This window comes from Cornus florida, unplaced genomic scaffold, assembly GCF_030987335.1.
Source record: "Cornus florida cultivar Cherokee Brave unplaced genomic scaffold, ASM3098733v1 CherokeeBrave_3.0.0_Hap2_Chr10, whole genome shotgun sequence".
Taxonomy (NCBI): Eukaryota; Viridiplantae; Streptophyta; class Magnoliopsida; order Cornales; family Cornaceae; genus Cornus; species Cornus florida.
The window spans coordinates 14,806,707-14,830,866 of record NW_026775580.1 but is presented as its reverse complement, the minus strand read 5'-3'; the positions used below and the strand labels follow the sequence as shown (position 1 = coordinate 14,830,866).

General features: G+C 36.8%; 1 protein-coding gene and 1 long non-coding RNA gene across 3 annotated transcripts in view; one reads left to right on the top strand and one right to left on the bottom strand.

Moving 5' to 3' along the window:
- Nucleotides 1–1,157: 1,157 nt before the first annotated feature.
- LOC132277395 (receptor kinase-like protein Xa21) lies at nucleotides 1,158–3,420 on the top strand. The gene is made up of 4 exons (XM_059779256.1): nucleotides 1,158–2,079; nucleotides 2,200–2,562; nucleotides 2,931–3,293; nucleotides 3,401–3,420. The coding sequence occupies exons 1-4, from the start codon at nucleotides 1,158–1,160 to the stop codon at nucleotides 3,418–3,420; spliced, it is 1,668 nt and encodes a 555-aa protein (XP_059635239.1).
- A 343-nt stretch (nucleotides 3,421–3,763) lies between these two features.
- LOC132279040 (uncharacterized) overlaps nucleotides 3,764–24,160 on the bottom strand; it is a 30,742-nt gene continuing 10,345 nt past the window's right edge. Inside the window, exon 3 of one of the 2 annotated variants that reach the window (XR_009471200.1) lies at nucleotides 3,764–4,003. This is a non-coding gene — a long non-coding RNA (uncharacterized LOC132279040). Of the gene's footprint in view, nucleotides 4,004–11,080; nucleotides 13,325–24,160 lie in introns of those variants that run through there. The other variant, XR_009471201.1, reaches the window with a different exon arrangement.

Genomic DNA, 24,160 nt, shown 5'->3' with positions numbered 1-24,160 from the left:
AAAATGTCTCTATATATATAATCAAATTAAACCCAAAAAACTACTTCAATTTGCATATTTTTACAAACAAAAAGAGAAATCAGATGTGGACATTGTGTAATAGAACCCGAATCGTACTGTCAAAATGCAACAAAATCAGTTATAGCGGTGTGTTTTTTTTTTTTTTTTTTTTTTTTTTCACCTGAACTGCATATATTGCCCAAAATTAGGGGTGCAACTTGAGTTGGGTAATCCAAACCCAACCCGAACCCAGCCCGATTTTTCACGAGTTTGGACAATTATTTTTACAATTAGGGTTAGGCTTGGGTTGAAAAATCTTAGTCCGAATTTAATTAGGATTGGATTTATATTGAAGTGTTAGCAACTTGAGCCAACTCGAACTCGAATTATAATAGTCATGCAAAAGCATACATTTATTATTATTATTAAATATGTATATATATATATATATATATATATATATATATATATATATATCACACAAATAAATAAATTATCCAACCAACGAAAATTCGAGATTTATGTCTCGGAAACTTGTATTGTTTTTCTCACTAATGCTCCGTTTGTTTGGACGTAAAATATTTTTCAGAAAATATTTTTTTATTTTATGGTGTTTGATTGTCGTAAAATATTTAAGAATAAAAAAAATATTAAAATTTAACAAAAATAACTTATCTAATCAATTTTTGGCAAGTTATTTTACATGCCTGCCTGATGGACTCGACCTCAACCTCAACGCAAACCTTTGCTCAACACCAACAAAGTAAAAATAAAAGAATATTTTACCTAAAAAAGAAAAATATTTCTCGAAAAGAATATTTTACGTCCAAACAAACGGACCTTAAATGTGAAATTTTTACTAGCATAAAGCAGAACTAGAAATTATTTATATCTCTTCTTTTCAAATATTAAAAGTTTAGATTTAAATTATATATTGGCAAATACTTTATGTGGTGCAAAAAGTAGTATGAAAATCTTTGTTTTGGAGAAACTACGTGTACAAGAAAGTGGGTGTGTAACCGAGTACAAGAAAGCCAGTGTGTAACCGAGTACTACTCGTGAAATGCATGCCATGGACAACAGTAGTTGCTTCCTATCTATATAAGTCCCGCTAAACTAATCCATCTTTGTACAAGTCCATTAATAGTAATTTACACATGAATGCCATGGACAACACTAGTTGCTTCCTTTTTTCCATCTCATTGCTAGCAAGCTTTTTCATCGTTTGCTTGTCTAGCTCCATCACAAACTTGACAACCGATCAATTTGCTCTTCTTGCCTTCAGAGACCATATCACTCACGACCCTGAAGATGTATTGGCTAGTAATTGGTCCACCACTAGCTCAGTTTGCAATTGGGTTGGTGTCTCGTGTGGTCTTAGGCACCACAGAGTCATAGCCTTGAATCTCTCTCGTATGGGTCTCCAAGGCACCATCGCTCCACACCTTGGAAATCTCTCATTCCTCGCGTCACTCGACATCAGTCACAACAATTTCAATGGCTATGTACCTCAAGAGTTGGCTCGTTTGCATCGATCGAAAGAAATCCGTCTGCAATACAACAACTTCAGTGGAGAGGTGCCATCATGGTTTGGGATCTTACCACAACTACATCAGTTGCATCTGAATAAAAATAGTTTCACAGGTACTATCCCAAAATCACTAGGTAACATCTCCAAGCTAGAATTATTGGATATAAGAAACAATTCTTTGCATGGAAACATTCCGAAAGAGATTGGTAATCTCTCTAAACTAGAAATGCTGCACTTGAGTTTTAACAAGCTCACAGGGTCCATCCCATCTTCGATCTTCAATGTTTCTTCTTTGAAGTCGATTGATTTCACAAACAATAGCATCTCTGGAAGTTTGCCAATGGATATATGCAGCCATCTTCCTAAACTTGAAGGACTTTATCTTTCTCTGAATAACCTTCATGGCCAGATTCCCTCCAATTTATATAAATGCAAGGAGTTCCAATATCTATCATTATCATTCAACAACTTCAGTGGCAACATACCAAGAGAAATTGGCAACTTGACTATGCTCAAGGGGTTATATCTTGGTATAAACAACTTGAAAGGTATGATTTTAACCTCACATCCAACTCATACATTATATCATGTAATTATGTATTCATTACAAGCATACTAATATAATAAGAGAGAAAATTATATATGTATTGCTTTTGATGAATTTTCAGGTGTCATTCCATCAGAAATCGGAAATCTTCAACGCCTGGAAGTAATGAACTTAATCAATAGCTCTCTAACAGGGTCCATACCATCTTCAATCTTCAACATTTCTTCTTTGAGAATAATTGATTTAACATACAATAGCCTGTCTGGAAGTTTGCCTATAGACATGTGCAGCCACCATCCAAAACTTGGAGGACTTTATCTTTCTTCGAATCAGCTTAACGGGCAAATTCCATCCAATTTATGCAAATGCAGGGAGCTCCAAATTTTATCATTGTCATTGAATGGCTTTAATGGCAGCATACCTAGAGAAATTGGCAACCTAACTATGCTCAAGGAGTTATATCTTGGTCAAAACAACTTGAAAGGTGCGATTTCAACCTCACATCTAACTCATGAGTTAGTAGTTTCGATATAGTATACCTTTTGTGGAGAAGAAATTCCATATGCAGAATGCAAAATTGACAAACCTCCATTGCTAGCTAATTATACATTCAACCCTATCATGCATAACACTAGCAAAATAGGTCTTGTAAGTTTTTTTTTTTCACTGAGAAAAAAAAAAAAAACAAAACAAAAGGGATGTTCCAAATTTGCCAATAAGTATCAAAACATGGTATTCATATCATCTGCACCCAGAACTTAATCATATCATGTAATTATGTATTCATTACAAGCATATACTGATATAATAAGATAGAAAATTATATACGTGTTGCTTTTGATGAATTTGCAGGTGTATTCCCATCAGAAATAGGTAATCTTCAACGTCTGGAAGTAATGAGCTTAATCAATAGCTCTCTAACGGGGTCCATACCATCTTCAATATTCAACATTTCTTCTTTGAGAATAATTGATTTGACAGACAATAGCCTGTCTAGAAGTTTGCCTATAGACATGTGCAGCCACCTTCCTAAACTTGGAGGACTTCATCTTTCTTCAAATCAGCTTAACGGGCAAATTCCATCCAATTTATGCAAATGCAGGGAGCTCCAAATTTTATCATTGTCATTGAATGGCTTTAATGGCAGCATACCTAGAGAAATTGGCAACCTAACTATGCTCAAGGAGTTATATCTTGGTAGAAACAACTTGAAAGGTATGCTTTTAAGTTCACATCTAAGTCACGAGTTAGTAGTTTCAATATATACCTTTTGTGGAGAAGAAATTCCTTAAGCAGAAGTGAAAATTGATAAACTTGTGTAGGAGCTATTCTCCCATACTAGCTAATTGTTCAACCATAGCATTCAGAACACTAGCTAAATATGTCTTAGAAGTCTTTTATTTTCTTTTTTATTTTCAATGAGCGCATATGTGAGGATGTTGTTTTATTATTTACTTATTTATGTCGGATGTTCTAAATATACTTGAGCATCAAAACAAGGTATTCATATGATCATCATAACCCACCTAGTACTCTTGTGCTTGGAAACACAAATACGGACATGGACACAGGTACAATATAGTACGAACATGGCTATATGACAAATCTTTAAAAAATAAGCCATAGATACAGCATTGATACGTCAAAAGAAATATATATATAATATTATTGAATATAATAATTGCTTTTACTCATTTTATCCATATAATCATTAATGAAATCATTATAAATTTGGAACTTAGAGCTAGATCTTTGTTATTTTAGTGAATTTTATACTATTATTTTGTAATTAACCTATAATATATTTTAAGTTGCACTTATTTTCATCTTTTAAAGAAAATAATTACAAAATCATCCCGCCGTGTTTTGAAAGTGTCCAAAACATGTCATTGCCTTGTCCATGTTGTGTCCCAATTGTATCCAACCTGAAAAATATTTCAACATACTTTTAGTTGTGTCTGTGTGTCCGATACCGCAATAACACCCCTAGGTGAAGTGTCTGCTTCTTAGCTCTTATGTGACTAATTATTGTTATTACACAATTATATAGTCATTACAAGCATACTTGTAGAACAAGGAAAAATTTATATATGTGTTGCTTCTGACAACTTTTCAGGTGTTATTCCATCAGAGATAGGTAATCTTCAAAGTTTGGAAGTAATGAACTTAATCGATAGCTCTCTAACAGGGTTCATCCCATCTTCAATCTTCAACATTTCTTCTCTGAGAAAAATTAATTTCTCAAACAATAACCTGTCTGGAAGTTTGCCTATAGATATGTGCAACCATCTCCCTAAACTTGGTGGACTTTATCTTTCTCGGAATCAGCTTAACGGGCAAATTCCATCTAATTTATACAAATGCAGGGAGCTCCAAGGTTTATCATTGTCAATCAACAGCTTTAATGGCTGCATACCAAGAGAAATTGGCAACTTGACCATCCTCAAGGAATTATATCTTAATGAAAACAACTTGGAAGGTATAATTTAAGTTCCCATCTAACTCAGTAGCTAGTTTTGATATATACTTTCTTGTTATATATAAAATGTGTTCTATATTTACTTATAAGTATCAAAACTGCGAGTTGCATGATTTGCCAGACTGGTGTGAAAAGTTTAATCCTAGATGAAAGAACTAGAGGAGGTGATTAGGTTAAGATTTCTCTTTTGATTTATTTGTAATTAGATTATTTTGATTTTACCGAATTTAAACTAAACCAACACACAAAGCAATACAAATAATGCAAGAAAATTAAATAAAGTTGGGAATTTAAATATAATGACTTGTAAACATCATATTTGAGAATAAGTTGATACAAGTATAATAAAATGTTAACAATAAATATATAAAAGTAGTTAGACATTTGATTTTTTCTAATATTTGTGGTTTGTACTACTTCCCAATTCTATCATATTCAATTGATCCCTTGTATAAAAGTCTACCTTAATTTATACTACTACTAATTATTTATATTAACTAAAAATGAACATCATATAATTTCTTGTTTCATCATACTTTATATATATTACAATCTCTTAGGTCCAAATAACCAATTCAATCGACAATTATTGTTCCACACAACAATAGTTGCACCATGTGTGGGAATTGTGGATAACTCATAAATAAATACCTTTTCAATTCTTAAAGCTTAATGAATAATTTGTAAAACTCTTAAAGCTTGATGAATAATGCCAGGGTGTCATGTTGTGAATGGCAGGTACTTTACCAGAAGAGATTGGTAACCTTAATCTTGAGAGACTTAATGTCTTTGGAAACAGCTTAATTGGAACCATTCCATTCAAAATGTTCAATGTGTCAACAATGAAAATCCTTAACCTAGGATCTAATCACTTTAGAGGAAATCTTCCTTCTGACATGGGGTTTTGGCTTCCGAATCTTGAAGAGCTTTATCTAATCATGAATAAACTCAGTGGAACAATCCCGAGCTCTATCTCTAATGCTTCTAAGCTTACTATCATTAGCATGAGCATGAACTCTTTGACTGGATCTATACCCAATACGCTTGGTAGTTTAAGACTCTTGCGGAAGCTCTTCCTTCATACAAATAGTTTGACCAGGGAATCTTCTACTCCGGCATTGAGAATTTTCTCTTATTTAACAAATTACAGACAATTGGAGGTATTGCGCATATCATTAAATCCACTCAACGGCATTCTTCCAATTTCATTTGGGAATTTTTCTACTAGACTACAAGTGTTTGACGCATTTGGATGCAAAATTAAGGGCAAAATTCCCAGTGGAATCGGAAATTTGAGCAACTTGGTAATCTTGCGCATAGGAAGGAACCACTTGAGTGGACCTATTCCAAAAACAATAGATAGATTACAAAATCTCGTACGTTTGCATCTTCAAAATAATAGATTGGAAGGACACATCCCAGGTGAACTCTGTCGGTTAGGAAAATTGGGAGATTTTTCTGTTAGTGATAATAAGCTGGATGGACAGATTCCAACATGCTTGGGTGACCTTAAATCTCTAAGATGGCTCTACCTTGATTCCAACAGATTGACTTCTATGGTACCGTCAAACTTGTGGAGCCTTGAAGACCTATTGAGTCTCAACCTATCCTCAAACTTTCTAACTAGTAACCTACCTTTATATATCGGAAACTTGAAGGTCATAACACTAATTGACTTGTCAAGGAATCAGCTATCAGGTATCATCCCAAGTACCATCGGAGGAGCTCAATCGTTAGTTTCTCTTTCATTGTCCGACAATGAAATACAAGGACCCATTCCTCAATCATTGGGCAACCTCATAAGCTTGGAATTATTGGATCTATCTCGTAACAATTTGTCCGGAAAAATTCCCAAGTCCTTAGAAGAACTCAGGTATCTCCAATATTTGAATGTGTCTTTCAATAGACTGCAAGGAGAAATTCCTAGTGGAGGACATTTCACAAACTTTACAACTCGGTCGTTTATGCATAATGATGCACTTTGTGGTGAACCCCGACTGCAAGTTTCCCCATGCAAAACCAACAAAAACGGGCGATTGATATCAAAAATTGTATCCCTGCTGAAATATATTTTACCCTCTATTGCATTATCAATTCTTGTTTCGACCCTCATAGTTTTGTTGATAGGATATCGAAAACAAAAGATCAAATTGCAGACTATGGCAGATTTGTCACCTCGAGCATGGAGAAAGTTTTCGTATCAAGAACTTTTACGAGCAACAGAAGCATTAAGTGAAACCAACCTAATTGGCAAGGGAAGTTATGGTTCGGTATATAAAGGAATGCTTTCTGATGGGATGAATATTGCAGTAAAGGTTTTCAATTTGCAGTTAGAAGGAGCTTTCAAGAGTTTTGATGTCGAGTGCGAAGTGTTGCGCAACACTCGGCATCGCAATCTAATTAAAATCATGAGCAGTTGCTGCAACATGGATTTCAAAGCATTGGTACTAGAGTACATGCCTAATGGGAGCCTCGAGAACTGGTTGTATTCTCACAACTATTGTTTGGACTTCCTACAACGGTTAAATATAATGATAGATGTTGCATCAGCATTGAAACATTTACATCATGGTCATACAACACCTATTATTCACTGTGATTTAAAACCAAGTAATGTCCTTCTTGATGAAGACATGATTGCACATGTTGCTGATTTTGGGATTGCAAAACTCTTAGGTGATGGGGATCTTATGGTTCAAACCATGACTTTGGCAACCATCGGGTATATGGCACCAGGTGATGTTCTATGTTCCATCTTAATTCATTTTTCAGCTTTTCCTATTTATTTTATGAACTTGCATTGTCCTTTTTCTTGTTTAGAATATAATATTTATTTTTATTATTATTTTTTTTTCCCAATTTTTTTCCAACAAGGTAAAGTCAATCTAGTTTCATTGTTAAGTTTCTAATTAATGTTGATGTGGTGCGTAGAGTATGGAATTGAAGGAAGAGTATCAACAAGATGTGATGTCCATAGTTATGGTGTCTTGTTGATGGAAACGTTTACAAGGAAGAAGCCGACTGCTGAAATGTTTGCGGGAGAGCTAAGCTTGAAGCGTTGGGTGAACAAAGCATTAGAGGGTTCGATAATTGAAATTGTTGACACCAATCTGATAGGAAGAGATGATGAAAATTTCTTTGTTAAGGTGGAATGTGTATTATCTATTTTTCGTTTGGCCATGGATTGTTCAAATGATTCAGCAGAGGGAAGGATCAATATGATTGATGCTTTGGCTAGACTCAAGAAAATCAAAACCTCTTTTCTAGCAAATTTTGGTAGCGGCTTGAAAGATGGAAGCAATTTTGATTAACATGTATCATTTTTAGTAGTAATTTGTACTTACTCATATTTTTTCTCTATAATAATTTATGTCCACTTTGAAACAATTAATTTTTCTTGTCAAAATGTGCATCCTGAATTTAAACTCATTTCTTGGTCAATTGTTTTTCATTAGTGACTTCCTGAAATTGCCTCATGTCTGGTGATAGTGGTAGACACCTGACACCAAAATGCAGAAAATACCCCCCAAGAATTTGTTGGGTTGGTTACCTCCTATGTGGAGAGCCCAATAAGTCTCATATGGTTCAACCCACTTGGATGTACAAAACCCATGTGGAAGCCCGTATATATATTCTCCTTTAGTGGAGATGTAGGGTAATGAGAAAAAAGAGATTGTTGTTTAAACAATAGAAGTAGGAGGCAGCGTATTACTGATTTGGTTTTCTCTTCATCGTGAGAGAAGAGGGAGAGATTGTGGAAGACCATAGCCCACAACTCTCTGCAAATCAGTTGGCCATTAAACTCCAATCAAAGTGTAGCTTCAGGGGGAGATTGCTAGCATTGAGAAGATCATCCTCTTCGGGCAGGTTATCCATTTATCTCTATTTTACATTCTGCTCTACACTGGAGGAGATTACTTATCTCTGTGGTTGATATCCACCCTTTTCTGGGTGACGTTTCATTCTGCTAATGTTGCTGTTATCCGAGGGTTTTGATTTCCCTTGAAGAATCTCTGATTTGTTAGCCTCTAGTTCAACCTAGAGAAGACCAGTTGTAACCCATTATTATTGTTGATAGTGAAAGATTATTCGGAGTTGGCCCGTGGTTTTTTACTCTTCAATCTAAAGGGTTTTCCACGTATATCCTAGTGTTCATTGTGTGATTGATTTTATTGATTGTTTCCTATCTATGTTCTAATATTTGTTAATCATGGATGTTTCCAAAGTGAGGGGAAAGTTCCAGTTCTAGGTATTCCGCATTTGACTTGGGTATTGTAATTGTTGCATTGCCCTGTTATATCTTTGTTTTTTTCCCTAACAAAGTGGTATCAGAGCCCTAAGTTGGCAAAAATTTGGTTTATGCAGACGTGGAGGTTAACATGAGTAGAATGATTAGTTTGAATGGCAGTAATTGGCAATTATGGAAAGGAAAAATGGAGGATCTTCTTTATTGTAAAAAGTATCATGCTCATAATCGGGGTGAATTAGCAAAGCCAGTGGATACAAAGAAAGAAGATTGAGATTTGTTGAATATGCAGGTTGTTGGGTACAGACACCAATGGGTGGATGATAGTGTTTACCACCACATATCTAATGAGACTTCAGCCCACTCTCTTTGGAAGAAATTAGAGAAGCTGTATGAGAGAAAAATAGCTGCAAATAAAGCTTTCCTGCTGAGGAAGCTTGTGAACCTAAAGTACAAAGAGGGGACTCAAATTGCAAAGCACTTGAATGAGATACAGAGCATTGTTAATCAGCTTTCTTCCATGAAATTTATTCTTGATGATGAGTTGCAGGCCTTGTTATTACTCAGTTCTTTGTCAGACAATTGCAAGACACTTGTAGTTTCTCTAAGCAACTCAGCCTCAGATAGGATTGTTTCCATAAGTATGGTTAAGAGCAGCCTATTAAATGAAGAAACAAGAAGGAAAGCCTTGGGTTCTTCATGTACACAATTAGAGGCTCTTGTTACAGAGCAGCGAGGTAGAAGTCAGAGTAAGGTTCACAATAATCGTGGGAAGTCAAGGAGCAAGTCCAAGAACAAGAAGGACATTCAGTACTATCATTGTAAGAAGATGGGCCACATGAAAAAGGATTGCAAAAAATGGAAGAAGGAATAATCTAAAGAAAAAGGAGACAAAAAGGCAGAAAACCAAGAAACTGTTGTAGCCACTTTTGAAGACATACTTGTTACTTGTGATGAAGATGTTGTCAACTTCACATGTCATGATTCTAGTTGGGTGGTTGACAGCGTTGCCTCTATCCATGTTACCACTTGGAGGGATTTCTTTTCATCTTACACAACAGGTGACTTTGGTAGTGTGAAGATTGGAAATGATGGTGTCTAAAGTTGTTGGCAAGGGTGATGTTTGTCTAGAGAACAATATTGGCAGCAAGTTGCTACTTAAGGATGTGAGACATGTTCCAGACATCCGGATGAATTTAATTTCTACAGGCAAGCTTGATGATGAGGGTTACAGTAATCACTTTGGTGATGGGAAGTGGAAGCTCACAAGAGGCTCTATGGTGGTGGCCAGAGGAAAGATCCGACGGAATATGATCCGATGTCGGTCTAGCCAAGGCTGCATGAGTTGCATTTGGAAACTTCTCTTCCCATTCTCCTGAAATAAGAAACCTATCAAGGCGTGAGAGAGTAGGGGACTCTCTGCCATTAACCCATGTGAAAGACGCTAATAAGCGCTAAAAAGTACGCATTTAAACCCCTTAAGCTTGAATGTTCTAAGACCTTATTCTATCTTATTTTCTCGTTTTAGTCTAATTTCGTATTATTTCCCTTTTCAGGCACTTATCCCCAAAATAAGTCAATTCAGCTGAATTAGCGCATTAAAAAAAGCAATCTCAACCTTAGTGGAAGAAAGGTGCAAAGTGGAAGCAAAGTAGTGAAGAAGTCTTCTATGATCGATCGTACCCAAGCTCCGATCGATCACATTGTGATCGATCTAACCATGCCATGATGGATTGAGCCTCTTGTCCTTATTCTCAGAAAAATATCTTGTTCGATCGATCCAACCTTTCCTTCGATCGATTGAACCCTTTTGATCTTATCTCCACCTACCACTTTTGTCCTTTTACCAAAAATATCTCAGCCTTGTAATTATCCCAAAATTGCGCTGCCAAGGTTCAATCAATCCGAGCAACCTTATGATCGATCGAACTGCCTCAAGTTGCGTGAAAAACAAAGTTCTAGCAAAATTAAATGTGTGCTTGTGATGTAATCATTTGGAGGTCCTAGTGCACGAGGTCTGACCATTGGGTGTGACATTTGAGCTACCTATATAAAGATTTTGGCTATTTTGAGTAAAGGAGGTTGGTTAGTTAGAGAGGCTTGGCTAGAGATTAGGGAGAAAAAATATACAATTTGGGAAAGTTCTTCCACTCATTTAGGATTTCTACCAAGAACACAAAAGGAGGAGGAGGATTTCTACCACAGAGATAGCCCTTGAGGGTTGGATGACAACATCAATGAGTGGCTAAACTATCTTCTTGGGGCTAGAGATAGCCCTAAGCATGCCTCCTAGACTTTGATGATTTGTAATTAATGGGGATTTGTGTTGTAATTCTTATCTTGCCATCTTTTATATATATGAATCTTGTTTTTACAATGATTTGTAAAGTTAAATACTTCCAATTGATCATTTAATTCTATCCATATGTCTATATATGCTAGAATGAATATTCATGTATTTTTCTCTAGGTTTTATGACATTGATGCATGTCTATGTGTGTTGATAGTATGAATCTAATGATGGTCAAGGCATGGTGCTTAAATGGGTCACTCTTGTAGTTTATTTGATGGTTTATACTTATTTCTTAATGGATTATGCCACCTTCTTAGTTTAATTAGTTTAATTTTCATGTCACTAGCATAGTTGTAGTTTAATTGCTTTACTTTCTTAGATAGGTGGATAATCCATTCTTGTTGTTTAATGTTCCATACTTATGAATGCAAGTGGTATATTTCTTTAACTTGTTGAGTGTAAATTAATTGTGGGCTTATGGAAGGATTGATGGCTTAATTTGATATGTTGTGCTATTCACTAGATTGACTAGACAATATATGCTTACTTGGCCATCCATGCTTGATAATTCAATTAATGGCACACACTTTCATTAACAACACATAATCCCCCTAATCCATCAAATATTGAATGTCTAGGAAGGTAATGCTTAGTAGTGAACTCTATAACCTAAGACTCCTCTCCATAGTTGTCAAAGGCGCCGGAGGCGCGCGCCTGAGGTGCAAGGCGCCTCAGGCGCCATCTCAGCGCCTCTAGAACCTTAAGGCGCATGGGTTGCAAAAGGCGAGCGCCTTTTCTCTACAGGCGCAAGGCTAAAGGCGATATAAAGGCGCGCCTGATGGAAGTTGTAATATTTTAACTTTTGTTTGTTTATTGACTTTATTAATTTGTTTTATTATTTTATTGTTTCTATTTTATTAGTTTTATAACACATTGTTACCACATTAAAAAAACAAAAAACAAAAGAAGAACAAACACCAAAACAAAGTCGGAGACAGAGGTCACAGAGGCGACGACTTGGACAACAGTTACTCTCAGTCTCGGATCTGTCATCTGTGTCGGATCTGCTGGATCTACGCCGTCGGCGACACCGCGACTCTGCCGGTACGTTCTCTCTCTTCTTCTTCTCTCTCTTCTTCTTCTCTTCTTCTTCTCTCCTCTTCCTTCTCTTCTTCTTCTCTCCTTCTCTTCTCGGATCTGTGATCTGTCTCAGTTTTTTTTTTTTTTTTTTTTTTTTTTTTCTTTTCTTCTCTCGACCGACTGTAGAGTCGAGTTTGGCAGTTTTTTCTTTTTTTATTATTATTCTTTTTTTTCTCTATTTTTTTATTTTATTTTTTTTCTTGAGTAGCTATTAAGGTACAGAGAAGAATTATAAAACCATCAGGAATTCTATATGTATATATATAGTTTTGATTTATAAATTTCAAGGTTAACAAGGTGAATAAAATTATTTAATAACTAAATCGAACCATATCATAATTCATAGCACTGAAGTATCAAGTTAGTTGTTGGTATATAATTGACATAAACAAGAAAGTTGGAACTTTAAAGAGGGAAGTAGATTGGTTAAACCTTTTTGTAAAGAACCTCGTCATTCAGTTACCCCAACAGATTGATTCTAACCTTTATTTTGGGCAAGTGACAATCATTTCATATGCCACTTTCTCAAAAGATCAAGAATTCAAAATGCGATTATCAATTACTCTGTTCAAAGAAACTTTTTGTAAAATAACAGTTGCTAAACTTGCTATTTTTTTTTTTTTTTTGGATTGTTGTAGCCTGTATGTGACAGATAGAATGTAATTCTTTTTCTTGGTTACGGGTTACCCAAAAAAAAAAAAAAGAATTATTGAAATCAGAAGGTATTTAATTGATTTTCTTGTAAAATTTGCAGAGGAATACAAAGCTTCTAATCTATACAAAATTTACATAACACCAAAATACCAAATACAGAGAGATAGACTGATAGAGAGAAGAAGTTGTCCAGTTAACAACTAACACCAAATTGAAGTCAAATTTATTAACATCAAACTTAAGTTACTTAACACTGAAATACTGAATCCATTAAAATTAGCTCCAAACCGATCTATCAGCTCTCTCCACGTAGAGAGTGACTGTGAGTCTGTGACGGATCTATTTCCCAATTTGAGCCAACACATTCTGCAGTTACTTTGCTTAATCACAATTACAGCCAAATTGTATGCCTGTATTTGTTCCATTGAATCATTCTAACATGTTAAAATGAAATAATTAGTGAAGTGTGTACTCTAAAGTCTAAATTATAAAAGACAATCGCAAATTGTAAATAGCAACTGTTTACTGTTATATTATTTTCATATAATATAATTAGGTTCTATTATTGAAAGTATGTTTAGTTGTTATAGTTATAGAATGAATCATGGTGCTTATAGTTATAGAAAATTAGATTGATTTGCAGCTTACATAATTTCTATTGAACTTGATTGTAGTTTGAACTTTAAAAGATGCCTAGTGAAGGTTCAAGAAATGATCCGGCATGGAATTACTCACATTTGGAGAATCCGAAAGATACAAATGCCGTCACTTGTAACTTCTGTGCAAAAGTTACAAAAGGAGGTATTTATCGGGCTAAGCAACACTTAGCTGGAGGATATAGAAATGTGAGTGCATGCACAAGATGCCCATCTAGTGTTAGAGAAGAAATCAAAGAGTACATGAGTAAGAAAAAGGAAGAAAAAGAACAAATGAATTTGTTACCTAGTGATGAGATTAATTTCATTGATGGAGAGGATGAGGATGATGTCATGGAAGTTAGCAATCGGGGAAAAAGGGTAGCTAGTGCAGGCAGTGCTAGTGTCAATTCCTCAAAGATGCAAAAGCAAAAGGGACCGATTGATTTATATTTCACTCCCAGACCGGAAATTGTGGTACAAAAAAGAAAGGAAGGGGGAAAACAAACAGCCATTAATGATGCATGCAAGAAAGAGTTGAGAGGAAGAGCGTGTGCTGCTTTTGCAAGGTGGATGTATGGTGCAGGAATTGCATTCAATGCTGTTAAGTATGATAGCTTTGCCGAGGTTGTTGAAGCAATTGGACAATATGGTCCTGGCATGAAACCACCTAGTTATCATGAGGTGAGAGTTCTTTTGCTTAGGAAGGAATTGGATAATACCAATGCTTTGATGAATGACCATAGGGAGGAGTGGTCAAAATTTGGATGCTCATTAATGGCAGATGGGTGGACAGACAAGAGAGGGAGAACATTGCTTAATTTCCTAGTAAATAGTCCAAGGGGAACCATGTTTATTGAGTCGATAGATACTTCTTCTTTTTCAAAGGATGGTGACAAGACGTTTGACTTACTTAATAAATTTGTGAACCGCATTGGAGTAGCAAATGTCATCCAAGTCGTCACAGATAGTGAGTCAAGCAATAAGTATGCCGGTAAGAATGTTCAATGTTTATAACTTTTAGAGTTTACATTCTTTACAAATATATAATTTAAATCAACTTTGATTTACTCATTCTTTTTATATCATTTTTTCTTTTTTCCGTTTGGTTTCAAATAGGGAGGATGTTAAAGAAATAACACCCACATTTGTATTGGACCCCATGTGCTGCTCATTGCTTAGACTTGATGTTGGAAGATATTGGGAAAATACCGTCCATCTCTAGAACAATGCAAAGGGCAGTGGAGTTGAATAGTTATATTTATATGCGACCAAAGTTGTTGAACATTATGAGGAACTTTACTCACAAAAAGGAGTTGCTTAGGCCTGCTAAGACTCGATTTGCTACATGTTTCATCACATTATCAAGTATTCACAAGCAAAAGAATAACTTGAGAAAGATGTTTACTTCAGAAGAATGGAATCGTAGTAAATGGGCGAAAGAGGAAGCCGGTAAAAGAGTTGCTTCTTATGTTTTGATGCCTTCCTTTTGGAACAACATTGTCTTTATCCTTAAGGTTTCCGGTCCTCTTATTCCGGTTTTGAGATTAGTTGATGGCGAGAGAAAGCCTCCCATGGGATACATTTATGCGGCTATGGATAGGGCTAAAGAAGCCATTGCAAAATCATTTAGGGGAGTAGAAGATAAATACTCAGATATTTTTGAAATAATTGATAAGAGGTGGAATGTTTAACTTCATCGCCCTTTGCATGCAGCAGGTTATTATTTGAACCCAGAATACTTTTATTCAAATTCGAAAATTGAAGAAGATGAAGAGATTGCAAAGGTTTTGTATGCATGCATTGCAAGGTTAGTCCCGGATGTCAAAGACCAAGACAAAATTACTAAGGAGCTGTCCTTATATTCTAAAGCTGAGGGCCTCTTTGGTAATCCCTTTGCTATTAGACAGAGAAGTACACGAGGACCAGGTAAAGTGGTAAAGTATATTAAGTTAGTATAGCTAAGTGTTAAAATTATTTTGACAATAGAGTCGATAGAAAGATGAAGCTAAAGTTGCTAAACATCATTATTAATTTTTTTTTTTAATAGCTAATTGGTGGGAAACTTATGGCAAGTCAACAAAACTTCTCCAAAAGTTTGCTATAAAGGTTTTAAGCCTTACTTGCAGCTCTTCTGGTTGTGAACGAAATTGGAGCGTGTTTGAGCATGTAAGTATATACTATTTAGTATTTACTAACTAGGTTTGTAATTTAATTGTTGAAAATTAAAATTTTAATTTTTTATACTTACTAGTTAAAGTTGAATTTATTGCAGCTTCATAACAAGAAAAGAAATAGGCTCGCTCAAACAACGTTGAATGATTTAGTGTTCATCAAATATAATAGAGCATTGAGGCGTCGATATAATATGCGTGACACTCTTGATCCCATTTTACTCGATGACATTGATGAGAGCAACGAGTGGTTGACGGGGAGGATGGATGATTCTGATGCAGAACATGATCTAGTCTATGAAGATGATTCCTTGACATGGGGTGATGTTGCTAATTTTGCTGGTATTGGAGAGGCAAGCAGGCCGCAACGGTCTACTAGATCAAAATCTAGTTCTAGTTCACGGTTACCAACAAAGGGAGCAGAAAGTCCTTCAGTTCGACTTGTGGATGAGGATGAGGATGATTCAGATGAGATAGAAGAGGATCCTGAGAATTATGAATCATTTAGTGACGATCAAAATGATGTTATGCTTATTGATGACGAGGATGATATTTAGATTCATTGGTGTTGTCTTCTTAGGAAGAATGATGTTTATGTTTGTTTTAGTTTTATCTTATACTTCTCCTTAGTTGACTTTTGCATCTTTATGTTAATATGTTTAATTATTCACTGTTTTGAACTCAAGTACTTGATTTACTTGGTTTTGGCATCTTTATGTTGAATATTTAACTTAAGTAATTCATTTAGTTGACTTTTACATCTTTCTATATACTATTGCATGATTTGCATCTTTAATACTTTATTGGGTGGGTTTTGTTTTTTTTTTTTTTCCAACGTGCGCCTTGCTTCATTCGGGCGCGCGCCTCGCCTTGCGCCTTGCGCCTCAGGCTCCAGGAGGCATTTGCGCTTTTATGCGCCTTGAGCCTTTAACAACTATGCTCCTCTCTCATATTCCCTATACCTTATTTGTTTTAGTTGTTTTACATTACATTTATTTAGTCTAAATTGTAGAATAATTCAACCAACAAACTATCTTTTGATCATTCGACCTACTAATCCATCAAATTGATTCCAAAGTACTGTTCATTTCCCTTGGGATGATCCCTACTCACTTTAGCTACATTAATAGTTAGTAGTGGTAGTGACATTCTATAAGTTCAAACTTGGCCACACTACACACTTAATTTGGGTGAACACGACGGCACACACCAAGTTTTGGCGCCGTTGCTGGGGAATTGGCAACGCCGTATTTTGAAAGCAATTAGGAATTAGTACTCTTTTGATCGTGTCTTTATTTTATTTTATTTTGGTTACTTATTATGTTTGTTCTTAATTGACTAGGTACATTGAGCAAGGGAAGTGAAACAAAAGGGAAATTCTAAAGCAAGGAGCAAGCTAACCAAGGCAAAAGCATTAAAAGCTAAAAATAAAAAAATAAAAAAAAATTTGCAAAGCAAAGCAAGGCAAAAATTGAAAATAAATTGAAGTTGCTTAAGGACCCTTTGTGAGCTTTTCTAACTCTCTCCCTAGTTAAATCGTCGGCCTGCGTGGTAGCAAGTTTTTAATTTCTTAGATAAATCGTGAGCCCGCGTGAAGGTAAAAATTTATTTTTCTTGCATATTGTTGAAAGCATGGGAGTATGGGAGCAATATATGTGGAGGCGAAGTGATTGTTATTTGCTACGTGCTTGTTGCTAGTTGTTGTTTTAATTGTGCATGCATGGTCGTAGGTCGTTAAATCCTACTCTTGTCCTGCTTAATTTTCATCTTGAATCGGTTGTTCGTAATCCTAGGGAAAGGGGTAAGTCTAGTAACTTCATTTCATCAATTGAGGAACAAAATGAGGACTATGTGGAGGACCTTGGTCACATCGACCAACAAGGCATTCTTTACCCTAATGTGAATCAACATCATGACAACATTCAAGTACCATTAGGCATGCCAAGACCTTTCATTCCACAACAACAAGGCCAAGTTCCATTGGGAATGCTTCGGCCAATTTTTGTTCCACCTCCACCTCCAGTTGTTCAAGTAAATCATGGTGCTCGTGTCAAGCCACTGGTTATGAACCCCCCCTCTTTGCTTTAAGAGATCATTATGTGCCAAATGAGTATAATGCACCAACATGCATTCAATTACCTCCATTTAGAGCACACCATTATGAGATTAAACCACAAACAATTCAAATGCTTCCCAATTACCATAGGCTACCAAGTGAAGAACCTTATAAGCATTTGGATGAGTTTCTTGAAGTGTGTTCCACCGTGAAATACACTGACATGCCAGAAGAGGTTTTGAGGTTAAAACTCTTCCCTTTCACCCTTAAAGATAAAGCAAAATACTGGTTTAACAATTTGAGGCCTTTTTCGATAACTTATTGGGCAGAGATGCAACAAGAATTCTTGAAAAAGTACTACCCAGTATCAAAGACCAATTCGATGAGAACTTCCATTCGTGAATTCTCACAAGGGGATGGGGAATTGTTTCATGAGGCATGGGAGAGATTGAACGACTTGCTTAGGAAGTGTCCACACCATGACATTCCTAAATGGCAATTGGTTCAATTTTTCTTTGAAAGTTTGTCGAATAATTTTAAAGGAATGATTAATGCTTCTATGGGTAGTTCTTATCTTGATAAGCATGAAGATGATGTATGGTGTATATATGAGAGCATGAGTGAGAATTCAATGCATCGCTCTTTATCATCTAAAAATGGTAAAAATCTAGGTGGATGGAAGAATGTCGACTTGTATCAAGTTGACCATTCCAATGATATAGCCGCCGAAGTAAAGTCTTTATCCCGAAGGTTTGATAATTTTTTACCAACAAAAATTCGGCAAATCAAGTGTCTTTCTGCCCTAATCATATTCATCATACTTCCAATGAATCTTGCATGACTTGTTCTAGTGTTTTACATTCTAATTCCAATTGTCCCCATGGACATGTGCAAAGTGAACACTATGAACAAGTAAATACCGCATTAGTCAACCAAGGGAATAATCCCTATGACACTCACTACAATGCCGGGTGGAGGAACCATCCAAACTTCTCTTGGAAAAGCCAAGGGGAAGGCTCAAACCCTCCCCAAAGTGGTTTTCAAGGCAAGTATGTTCCGCCCCCAATGCAAGGCCAAGGTTCCCAAGGTTATCGTTCATCCTACCAACCACAAAATGGAAACCAATTTTCAAACTCTCATTTTCCAAACCAATCTTCATATTCTCAAAGGAATTCAAGGAGTCCTGCATTTGAGGAGAAAGTCTTAACCGCTTTGGGTACTTTAGAGGCAAATACCCAATTACTTCATTCTCATTCCCAATCAATTACAAAGCTAGAAACCCAAGTTGGGCAAATAGCTAGTACCTTGAATGCTAGGGAAAAAGGGAAAATGCCTTTGAATCCACCACCCAAGCAACAATTTGTTGTGGAGACCAATTCCTCTTCGGAAGGTCACACAATTGAGTATGTGAATGCAGTAACCACTTTGAGAAGTGAAAGAATTGTTGATAATCAAATTGGTGTTCACAATAAAGAGAGTGAACCGGTGCAACCAAAAGTTGACACTCGTCCTGTTTCACATCATATTCCTCCTTCATTGCATGTGAAAGAATCTAATATTGAAAATACTTCAAATAATGATTTTGAGAAAGTTTTTGAGCCCAAGGCTCCATTTCCGGATGCCTTAAAAGGATCCAATTCTCTTGAAAAATAACAAAGCAAAGCAAATGAGATAATTGATGTGTTTAGGCAAGTTAAAATCAATCTTCCTCTCTTGGATGCAATTAGACAAATTTCGGCTTATGCCAAATTTTTTAAGGATCTTTGCACCCTTAAGAGGAAGAACAAAAGCCAAGCACCCAAAAAGGTTGTTTTGACCGAGCAAGTAAGCTCAATTTTGCAACACAACACCCTCCCAAAATTCTAAGACCCCAGTTCACCTACTACTTCTTGCATCATTGGTGATCATGTCATTAACCGGGCTCTTCTTGATTTAGGAGCAAGTGTGAACCTTCTTCCATATTCAGTTTATGTTCAATTGGGCTTAGGAGATATAAAACCAACATCGGTAGTTTTGCAACTAGCCGACTGATCCATCAAAAAGCCCCGGGGTATCATTGAAGATGTATTGATCAAAATTGATAAGTTCTTCTTCCCGATTAATTTCGTTGTCATTGACACGGAACCGGTCTCGAATCCAAAAAGCCAAATTCCCGTTATCCTTGGTCGTTCATTCTTGGCAACAGCTAATGCCAACATTAATTGTAGGACAGGGATAATGAAAATTTCATTTGGCCACATGAAGGTGAAGTTGAACATTTTCAATCCAAGCCCCAATTCTATGGACAAGCATGAAGAAGTATGTGTTATTGAAAAATGCCTTGGAAATGAATTTGACAAAAATGAGTCTTTGCTTGGTATTGAACAATCAAATGTCTTGCTTTCCAAAAAGGTTTCAAAAGATGTTTTTAAGTCAACTGTTAAAAGGGCATGGAAGCCCAAAGATTTTGTTGATTAAGGACCATCAATGTCACTTGAATCAAATCCAACAAGTTCCTTAGGGAATAGTTTGTTGGATGGGGTTCAAAGTTCTTTTCACCCCATTAAGAAGGGGATGCACACTAAGATTTTTGATCCAGGCTAAAAGAGCCCAACGTCTTGCTAAAGACATTAAACACTAGTGCTTCGTAGGGTTTCCAACCCTATTCCTCCCTCATTTCTATTTTATTTTATTTTCTTGCGTCGTCTAGATACAATCTGGGATTATATTTGTTGCTTGAGACTTTGATAGGGAATGCATACACTTTTAACTCAAAATTAGGCATTTAGTGCCCTGTTCAATCGATCATAAGAGAGATTCGATCGATCGAACATCATCTTTGTATATTTTCATTTCTCTGTTCCATCATGCAAGATTCTCTGCATATTTCAGGTCTCTATGTATCGTTCGAACTCATTCTTCTATCATTCCAAGTTCCCTCGATCGATCCAGTTATCCCTTCGATCGATCTCAATTCTATACTAAGAAAATTTTTGAATCTTATCTCTCTGTCCAATCGTTCAAATGTGTCTGCAGGTTTTCACATCTTGGATCGATCGAGTTTCGATCGATCATTATCCGATCGATCAGAGTTCCTTGAGTTCTTCCTTTTGACTTTTAACTTTTTCAAATTTCAAATTTCAAAATTTTATTAGTTTAAAAAAAAATAAAAAAATAAAAAATTTCAAAAATTCAAAAAGATTTTAAGCTTTCAAAATTCAAAATTTTTCAAAAATATTTTGTCGTTTTGTAGGATTCGATCGATCTATCTTCATGATCGATCCAAGTTCGATCGATCTAATGAACCATGTGATCGATCACACATGTCGGGACCAGTTTTTAAAAATTGACACGGGGGTCATTTGGATCGTTCATTGCATCGATCCAAAGTCCTTACTCTCTCTCCCGACGCTTTGCTCCATCTTTCCCACTTCCGGCAAGTTCCCGGCGAGTCCCAAACTCCATTTCCGACTTCATCATCTTTTTTCTCTCTCTCGGTCCACTTATCTCCTAAGTTTTTTTTATAAGTTTTACCATGCTTAGATTCAAGCTTTCCATGTTGAGTTTGTTGCCATTTTTGGAATTTTCAAGCATGTAAATATATATGTATATATTTGTATACAGTTTTTATTTCCGAATTTAGATCCGAGGGTCACGTGCCATTTTAAGTGACCATTTGTGCATTGTTGAGGTGTATAGGGGGTCACGAGCCTTGAAGTGACCATTAGGATGAGCCCCATGTCTTCCACCTTATAAACGGGTGACTTTTCATTTCTCAACAGGTTCGATTGATCACACCAAAGCCCTGATCGATCAAGGCATGATTGATCCAATTTATGTCATGATCGAGCCAACTTGGATTGATCACATTCTTTTTCATAATCGATCGAACTGCACAGTTCTGCATATTGATGCTCCTATACCCTCTTCCGTGTTTCATGTTATCATCTTATTGCCCAATGCCTGTGTTTTCCACATTGGTTGCATTCTGTTCTTGTCATATCTAGCATGTTTCACATTATTTGATCATTTACTGTCTATACTTGGCTTGCATCACCACTTGCATAATTAGGTTCATGTGTTTTATTCTAAGTTGTCCATCTTAATCTGACAAACATGTTTCTATCTGTTGTGCTTTCATTTCTGTATCTCATATACTATTTGTTGTTACTGACTACAATTGCAAGTGTTCTTTCTTTTTGCAGGCCATGACTAGGTACAAGACCACAGCTAACCGGACATATGATCGCCGAGTGAGGCAGAGAGAGAAGAGCCAGAGGAGCCAACTCCTTCACAGTCCGAGCATTCCTCCTCTTCTTCCTCTTCTGCTTCTTCTTCATCGCAAGAGGGTGAGCCCACACCGCCTCCTTCGCCTACTCCAGTACCACCACTGGCATAGCCTAGCGCAGTCCAAGACAGGGTCACTCGGAGGTTTTCGCGCCTTTCAGTGGTGCATGAGTCCATTTTCGATGAAGACTTCTTTTCTCGGTCGATCATGACCAAGTGGTCCTATGATGAGATCTACCGCCGCCATCTTTCCCCCGTATTGGCCCCAGTTGCCAATCTAGATTACCCGAGGCTTGTTCGGTTGTTCTACCAGAACCTCCAGCCAGCTCTGAGTAACTTGGCTGAGCTACGAACTACCATCGACGGGCATCTCATCCGCATTACTGTTAAGACTCTAGCGACAGCTTCTCAGTGCCCGCATACCTGTCCACCGGGCATTGATTATCCGATTTTACGGAGGCCATCATTTGCAGATATGGCCATAGCTCTTCATGGCACCATTACTGTCGCTGACACTTCTGCCACTCGAACCTACTTGCCTGACAGCATGTGGTTCTTTGATTCGGTTTTATACCGAAATGTTTGACTGGGCACAAGATCCAGAGGTGGGCAGATTTTCGAGCAGCTTTATATGCCATCTACACCGGGCATTGGTTTTCAGTTCTTACACTCTATTGCAGTGTCATGATGAAGCTGTATATCGATTACATCAGCAAGAGCAACTCGAAGCGGCCTAAGTTCCTTCCCTATGCCCATTTGATTACACAGATCCTCCGGAACCAGCACTATCCTTTTGACCCAGAGGAGTTCATCAAGCCTGGGGCGTGCCACTATAAGAAAAAGGACTGGAATAAAAGGTATAACGCTCTTATTAAGAGTCTACAGGTAGAGGCTGCACAGGCGGCGGAGGATCTTGAGGCTGAGGAGGCGGCAGCAGCAGCAAAGGCACCGGCGGCAAAGAAAGCTCATATGGATATTGACCTGGAGCAGGAGCCTCCAGTGGGGTCACCACATCACTCGCAGAGCCAGGACGAGCATCAGTCTCCTGATGACTCCAGATTGCCACATCGGGATGATCCAGTCATTCCTGACACTCAGGCTCAGACACATAGCTTAGGGGAGCGTATCCTGGAGGACACAGTTGTCTCCCTCAAAGTAGATGTGACCACTCTCTGCACGGATGTCATGACAGCGCTACAGGACATTTCTAGATATATCCGGGGTTCATGCCCTGCCAAACTATCTTTATCTGCCTGACCTCTCTCTCTCTCTCTCTTTATCATACTTATGCCCATATTTTTAGACTGATACTTTGATTCTGTTATTCCATTTTTGCGGCCAGTCTGTTGGTCCGATTACTGTGATGTACCTTATACTATTTTTTTTTAATTATTCATTATATTTTGGATGTTTTGATTTTATATTGATATATATGTTGCTGATTGACTCCATTATTAAGTGCATCCCAGTGACTTTAGTGAGAGAGTGCAGCCCATATTTTTCTGGACCGCCCTTATTCCTCTCTCTAGTTCATTTATCATTCCACTTGCACTATGCACCATTATTATCCCATTTGTCATTTAATGAGGTTTTATTCCAGTGCCATCTTTTCAGGACCACAGTTAATCCCAAGTTTAGGGGGGTTATACTACCCACTTCGGATACTTGTGTCCCGGTCATTCATTGCCATAGCTACACTGGTTTACTCTTTCCTATTGAATTTGTTCGCTTTGCACATTGAGAACATTGTGACATTTAAGTTTGGGGGTAATGTGTGTTATTTGCATTTAATTCAAGATTTTGAGTATGACTTGTATATTTGAGAGATTTTCTATAATTAGTCCATGACTAACTATCATTTTGATCTTTTAAGGATTATATTGCTTAGAATTTAAAAATTGTTTGACTTGAGAGTCCAATACTCCTTGTATGCTTTGTGGATGCTATTTAGGAGTAAATTTTTCGAAAAATTGATATCATGCTTGTACTTGTGGTCCACATCATTTTATTTTGTGATTGTTTTGAGATTCACTCTGGGATTCTACACTAGTACAGGCGCACACTAGCATTCATTTGTGGGGTACATGCTTTGCTGATTATTGATTTGGCTATATCCCAATTGAGCTAGTAGTGCATTAA

What these genes read in the sequence shown, in the direction of transcription:
- LOC132277395 (XM_059779256.1), top strand. Translation starts at nt 1,158, where the DNA reads ATGAATGCCATGGACAACACTAGTTGCTTCCTTTTTTCCATCTCATTG. An exon ending in TGGTATAAACAACTTGAAAG is followed by an intron (nt 2,080 to 2,199) that starts GTATGATTTTAA and finishes ATGAATTTTCAG; the next exon opens with GTGTCATTCCATCAGAAATC. An exon ending in TGGTAGAAACAACTTGAAAG is followed by an intron (nt 3,294 to 3,400) that starts GTATGCTTTTAA and finishes AAACTTGTGTAG; the next exon opens with GAGCTATTCTCCCATACTAG.